This window comes from Pyxicephalus adspersus, unplaced genomic scaffold (assembly GCF_032062135.1).
Source record: "Pyxicephalus adspersus unplaced genomic scaffold, UCB_Pads_2.0 Sca474, whole genome shotgun sequence".
NCBI lineage: Eukaryota > Metazoa > Chordata > Amphibia > Anura > Pyxicephalidae > Pyxicephalus > Pyxicephalus adspersus.
This window is the reverse complement of record NW_027317481.1, coordinates 7,776-13,888: the sequence shown is the minus strand read 5'-3', so window position 1 is coordinate 13,888 and position 6,113 is coordinate 7,776. Positions and strand designations below refer to the sequence as shown.

Here is a 6,113-nt window from a genome sequence, read left to right as displayed (position 1 = left end):
TCTCTCCTCTCTCGCTGTCTATTCTCTCTTCCCTCTTGTCTCTCTGTCTTCATTCACTTCTTTCTATCTCTCTTCTCTCTCTCTCTCTCTCTCTCTCTTCCCTCTGCTATCTTCTCTCTCTTCCCTTTCTCTCTTATCTCTCTCTCTGTTTTCTCTCTCCCCCTCTCTCTTCTCCCTTCTCTTTCTCTCTCTCTCTGTCCCTTTCTCTCTCCCCCGTCACTCGTTTCCCCTGTCTTTCTCTTTCTCTTTCCCCGCTCGCTCTTCCCTCCTCTCTTTCTCGCCGCTCTCTTTTCCCTCCTCTCCTTCTCTCTGCCCCCTCTCTTTTCTGCCCTCTCTTTCTCCTCTATCTTCTCTCTCTCTCTCTCTATCTCTCTCTCTTTCCCTTCTTTCTCTCTATTACCTTCTTTCTTTCTATCTCTCTCTGTCTCTTTCCCCCCTCTCCCTTTTCCCCTCTCTTTCTTTTTCCCCGCTCCCTCTTCTCTTTCTCTCCTACCGCTCTCATTTCCCCCCTCTCTTTCTCTCTTCCCTCCTCTCTTTCTCTTCTCTCTCTCTTTCTCTCTCCTCTATATCTTCTCTTTCGCTTTCTCTTCTTTCTCTCTCCTCTCTCGCTCTCTATTCTCTCTTCCCTCTTGTTTCCCTGTATTCATTCTCTTCTTTCTATCTCTCTTCTCTCTCTCTCTCTCTTCCCTCTGCTATCTTCTCTCTCTTCCCTTTCTCTCTTATCTCTCTCTCTCTTTTCTCTTTCCCCCTCTCTCTTCTCCCTTCTCTTTCTCTCTCTCTCTGTCTCTCTCCCCCCTCACTCTTTTTCCCTGTCTTTCTCTTTCCCCGCTCTCTCTTCCCTCCTCTCTTTTTCCCCGCTCTCTTTTCCCCCTCTTTCTCTTTCCCCGCTCGCTCTTCCCTCCTCTCCTTCTCTCCGCTCTCTTTTCCCTCCTCTCTTTCTCTCTGCCCCCTCTCTTTTCTGCACTCTCTTTCTCCTCTATCTATATCTTCTCTCTCTCTCTCTCTCTCTCTCTCTTTCTCTTCTTTCTCTCTCTTACCTTCTCTCTTCCCTCCTCTCTCTCTCTTCTCTCTCTCTTTCTCTGTCTCTCTATCTCTATCTCCCTCGCCCCTCTCTTTCTTTCCCTCCTCTTTCTCTCTTCCCCCTCTCTCTCTCCTTTCTCCTCTCTCTTCTCTCTCTATTCTCTCTGTCTCTTTCTCTCCCCCCCTCTCTCTTCTCCCTCTTTCTCTCTCTCTTTATTTTTTTTCTCTTTATCTTTCTCTCTCTTTCTCCCTCTTTTTCCTGACACTCTCTTTTTCTCTCCCTCTCTCTACCTCTCCCTTCTTTCTTTCTCTCTCTCTCTCTCTCTCTGTCTCTTTCTCTCTCCCCCCTCTCTCTTTTACCCTCTCTTTCCCCGCTCTCTCTTCCCTCCTCTCTTTTCTCCCCTCTCTTTCTCTTTGCCCCCTCCCTCTTCTACCCTCTCTTTCTCTTTCCTCTATTCTCTCTTCCCTCTTCTCCCTCTCTCTCTCTTCGTTCTCTTCTTTCTATCTCTATTCTCTCTCTCTCTTCCCTCTTCTATCTTCTCTCTCTCTCCCTCTCTATCTCCCCTCTTTCTTCTCCCCTCTCTTTCCCTGCTCTCTCTTCCCCTCTCCCTGCTCTCTTTTCCCCCGCTCTTTTTCTCTCTCCTCGCTCTCTCTTCCCCCTCTCTTTCTTTCCGCTCTCTCTTCCCCCTCTCTCTTCTGCCCTCTCTTTACCCTCTCTATATATCTTCTCTCTCCCTTTCTCTTCTTTCTCTCTCTCTTCTTTTTCTTCTTTCTCTCTCTTTTCTCGCTCTCTATTCTCTCTTCCCTCTTCTCTCTCTCTCTTCGTTCTCTTCTTTCTATCTCTCTTCCTCTTTCCTTTCTCTCTTCTCTCTCTATCTCTCTCTCTATCCCCCCTCTCCTTCCCTGCTCTCTCTTCCCCTCTCCCTTTTCTCTGTCTTCCTCTCTTCCCTCTTCTCTCTCCTCCCTCTTTGCTCTCTTCCCTCTCTCTTTTCCTTCTCTCTCTTTTTTTCTCTCGCTCTCCTCTCTCTTTTCCATCTATCTCTCTTCTTTCTCTCTCTTCTCTCTCTCTTCTCTTTCTCTTTATTTTTCTCTCTTTCCCTCTCTCACTCTTTTTCTCTCCCTCTCTCTCCCTCTCTCTTCGGTCTTTCTCTCTATCTCTCTCTTCCCTCCTCTCTTTCTCTCTCCCCGCTCTCTTTTCCCCCCTCTGTTTCTCTCTCCGCCCGCTCTCTCTCCGCCTTCTCTTTGATCCTGCTCTCTCTTCCCTCTCTCTTTCTCTCTGCCCCCTCTCTCTTCTGCCCTCTCTTTCTCTCTTCCCCCTCTCCCCCTTCACTTCCTCTTTTTCTCTCTCTCTTCCTCCCTCCTCTGTCTCTTCTCTCTCACCTTTCTCTCTCTCTTCTCTCTCTCTCCTCTCCCTATTTTCTATCTCTTGCTTACACTTCTCTCTCTCCGTTCTCTTCTTTCTCTATCTTCTCTCCATCTCTTCGTTTTCTTCTTTCTCTCTTCCCTCTTTTCTCTTCTCTTTCCCTCTATGCTCTCTTTTCTCTTCTCTCTCTCTTCTCTCCCTCTCTTTCTCTTTTCTCTCTCTCCCCCTCTCTCTCTCTCTTCTCTCTCTTTCTGTTTCTCTTCTCTCTCTCTTCCCTCTCTCTCTCTCTCCATTCTCTTCTTACTCTCTTTCTTCTCTCTCTCTTCCCTCTTTTCTCTTCTCTCTCTTCCCTCTTTTCTCTTCTCTCTCTCTCTCTCCTTTCTCGTTCTCTCTCTCTTCTTTCTGTTTCTCTTCCCTCTCTTTCTCTCTTCTTTCTGTTTCTCCTCTCTCTCTCTCTCTCTCTCCCCTTTCTGTTTCTCTTCTCCCTCTCTCCTCTGCCCCCTCTCTCTTTTGCCCTCTCTCTTTTTCCACCTCTCCCCCTCCTTCGCTCCCTCTTTCTCTTCCCTCTTTCTTTCTCCCTTCTCTCTCTATTTCTTCACCACCTTCTCTCTCTCTCTCTCACTCTCTCTCTCTTTCTTTTTCCATCTTTCTCTCTCTTCCCCCATCTGTCTCTCTTTTCTCTCTCCTCTCTCTCATTTTCTCTTTTTCTCTGTCTTTATCTTTCTCTTTCTGTCTCTCACTCTTTTCCTCCCCTTATCTCTCTGTCTCTTTCTCTCCTGCTCTCTACCTCTCTGTTCTTTATTTCCCTCTATCTCTCTCTGTCTCTTTCTCTCCTCCCCTCTCTCTTCACACTTCATTTCTCTCTCCCTACTCTTTCTTCCCTCCTCTCTTTCTCTTCGCTCTCTCTTCCCCCTTCTCTACCTCCGCTCTCTCACCTCTCTGCCCCCCCCCCCCTCCCTCTCTCTCTGCTCTCTCCCCTTTCTCCCCTCCTTCCCCTCCTCTCTCTCTCCTCTTTCTTTCTCTTTGCTCTCTACCCTCTCTCTTCCCCCCTCTTTCTTTCTCTTCCCCCTCTATCCCCTCTTTCTCTCCCCTCCCTCCCTTCCTCTCTCCTCTTTCTTTTTCTTCCCTCTGTCCCCTCTCTCTCTCTCTCTCTCTCTCTCTCCTCTCTTCCCTTTCTCTCTCCCCCATTCTCTCTCTCCCCTCCCTCTCTCTTCTTTTCCTCTCTCCCCTCTCCCTCTATCCCCTACTTCTCTCCCCCATCTCTCTCACCTCTTAATCCCCTCTCTCTCTCCCACCTCTCTCTCCCCTCTCTCTCTATTACTTACTCTCTATTCACTCTCCCCCTTTCTCTCCTTTCTATTTCTCCTTTCTCCCCTTCTCTCTCTCCACTGTCCCTTCGCTCCTCCCTCCCCTCTCTCTCTCTCTCTCTCTTCTTGCTTTCTCGCCCCTCTCTCTCTCCCTCCCCTTTCTCCCCTCTCTGTCTCTCGTTTTTCTCTCTCCCCTCTCTGTCTCTCGTTTTTCTTTCTCTCTCTCCCCTCCCTCTCTCTCTCGGTTCTCTTTCTCTCTCCCCCCCCCCAATACCCTCTCTCTCTCTCCCTCCCCCTTCTATGTCTCTCCTCTCTCACCCCTCTCCTCCCTCTCTCCCCCTCTCTCCCCTCACTCCTCTTTTTCTGTCTCTCCCCTCTCTCTTTCTATCCCCTACATCTCTTCCCCTTATCTCTCTTCCCCTCTCTCACTTTCTCACCACTCAATCCCCTCTCTCTCTCATCTCTCTCTATCACTTACCCTCTCTATTCACTTCCCCCCTCTCTCTCCTTCCTATCTCATCACTCTCTCCTCTCTATCGCTCACCTCTCTCTCTCCCCTTTCTGCCCTCTCTCCCCCCTCCTCTTTTTCTTTCTATCACCTCTCTCGCTCCCCGTTCTCTCTCTCCTTTTTCTCTGCCCTCTCTCCCCCCCCCCTCTTTTTGTTTGTATCACCTCTCTCGCTTCTCTCTCTATCCCTACTCTCCCTCCTGGCTCTCTCTCTCCTTCCTATCTCTTCGCTCTCTCCCTCCTATCTCTCACCTCTCTCTCCCCTTTCTCTCTCTCCTCTTTCTCTCCAACCTCTGCCCTCTCTCTCTCCCCCCCTCTTTTTCTTTCTCTCCCCCCCCTCTCTGCCCCCTCTCTTTCTTTTCTTCCTCTCTCCCCTCTCTCCTCTCCTCTCCTCTCTCTCTCCTCTTTCTTTCTCTCCCCTCTCTCTCCCCTTTCTATCTCTCTCTCCTCTCTTCCCTCTCTCTCTCTCTCCCATTCTCTCTTTCCATTCCCTCACTCTCCCCACTCTCTCTTTCTCCCTCCTCTCTTCCCATCTCACTCCCCCCTTTCTCCCCTCTCTCTCCTCTTTTTCTTTCTCTCGCCTCCCGCACCTCTCTCGCTATCTCCCCTCTCTTTCTCCTCTCTCTCTCTATCCCCTACTTCTCTTCCCTTTCTCTCTCCCCTCTCTCTCTCTCACTTCTCTGTCTCCCACCTCTCTCTCCCCCCTCTATCTCTATCATTTACTCTCTATTCATTCTCCCCCTCTCTCTCCTCCCTATCTTTCTCTCCTTTCACTTCTCCACTCTCCCTTCTCTCCTCTCTCCCCTCTCTCTCTTTCTCTCGCTCTCCCCTCCCTCTCTCTCCCTCCCCTCTATTTCTCTCGCTTCTGTCTCTCTCCCCCCTCTCTCTCCCCGGCTCTCCTTATCTCCCCTCTCTTTTCCCTCTCTCTCTCCCCTCTTCCCTTCTGTCTCTCTCTCTAACCTCTCTCATGCTCCCCCCTTTCTCTTTCTCCTCTTTTTATTTGTGTCCCCTCTCTAACCTCTCTCTTTCCCCCCTCTCTTTCCCTTTTCTTTCCCCTCTATCTCTCCCTTCCTCTCTCCTCTTTTATTTTCTCGAACCCTCTCCCCCCTCTCTATCACTTACTCTCTCTATTCACTCTCCTCACTCTCTTCCCTATCTTACCTCTTTCTCCCCTTTCTCCCTCCCCAATCTCTTTCTTGTCTTCCCTCTCTCTCCTCTCTCTCCCCTCTCTCCCCTCCCTTTTTCTCGCGTCTCTCTCTTCCCTATCTTTCCTCTTTCTCTAGCCTCTCTCTCTCACCCCTATCTTTCTCTCCCCTCTTTCTTCCCCCTCTCACTCCCCTCTCTTCTCTCTCTCTCTTTATCACTTACTCTCTCAACTTACTCTCCCCTCTCTCTCTCCTCCCTATCTCTCCTCTTTCTCCTCTTTATCTCTCTCCGATCTCCCTTCTCTCTCTCTCTCTTCCCTCGCTTTCCTCTTTCTCTAGCCTCTCCCTCTCTCAGCTCTCTCTCCACTCTCTCTCTCAACCCTATCTTTCTTCATCTCCCCTCTTTCTCTCCCCTCTTTCTCCCCCCTCTCTCTCACCTTTCAATCCCCTCTCTCTCCCTCCTTACTCTCTCTATCACTTACCCTCTGAATTTACTTTCCCTTCTCTCTCTCCTCCCTATCTCTCCTTATTCTCCCCTTTCTCTCTCTAGTCTTTCTCTCTCTTTCCTCTTCATCTCTCCCTCCCCTTTCTCCCCTCTATGTCTCTCGCTTCTCTCTCTCCTGGCTCTCCCTTCTCTCTCTCTCATCTCTCTCCACTCTTTCTCTTTCTCTCCCACTCTCTCTCTCTCTCGTCTCTCTCTCTCCTCTTTCTTTCTTTCTCTCCGTCTCTCCCCCTTTCTCCTCTCCTCTCTCTCTCCTCTTTCTTTCTCTC

At 49.7% G+C, this 6,113-nt stretch overlaps 1 protein-coding gene across 1 annotated transcript; it reads right to left on the bottom strand.

Moving 5' to 3' along the window:
- Positions 1-53: 53 nt before the first annotated feature.
- On the bottom strand, positions 54-5,920 carry LOC140345067 (uncharacterized; the record flags this gene model as incomplete). Its single annotated transcript, XM_072432225.1, has 4 exons — positions 54-230; positions 494-621; positions 2,553-2,968; positions 5,838-5,920. Coding segments are annotated over 4 exons (804 nt in total), but the record flags the coding sequence as incomplete, so codon positions are not given.
- Positions 5,921-6,113: the final 193 nt, after the last annotated feature.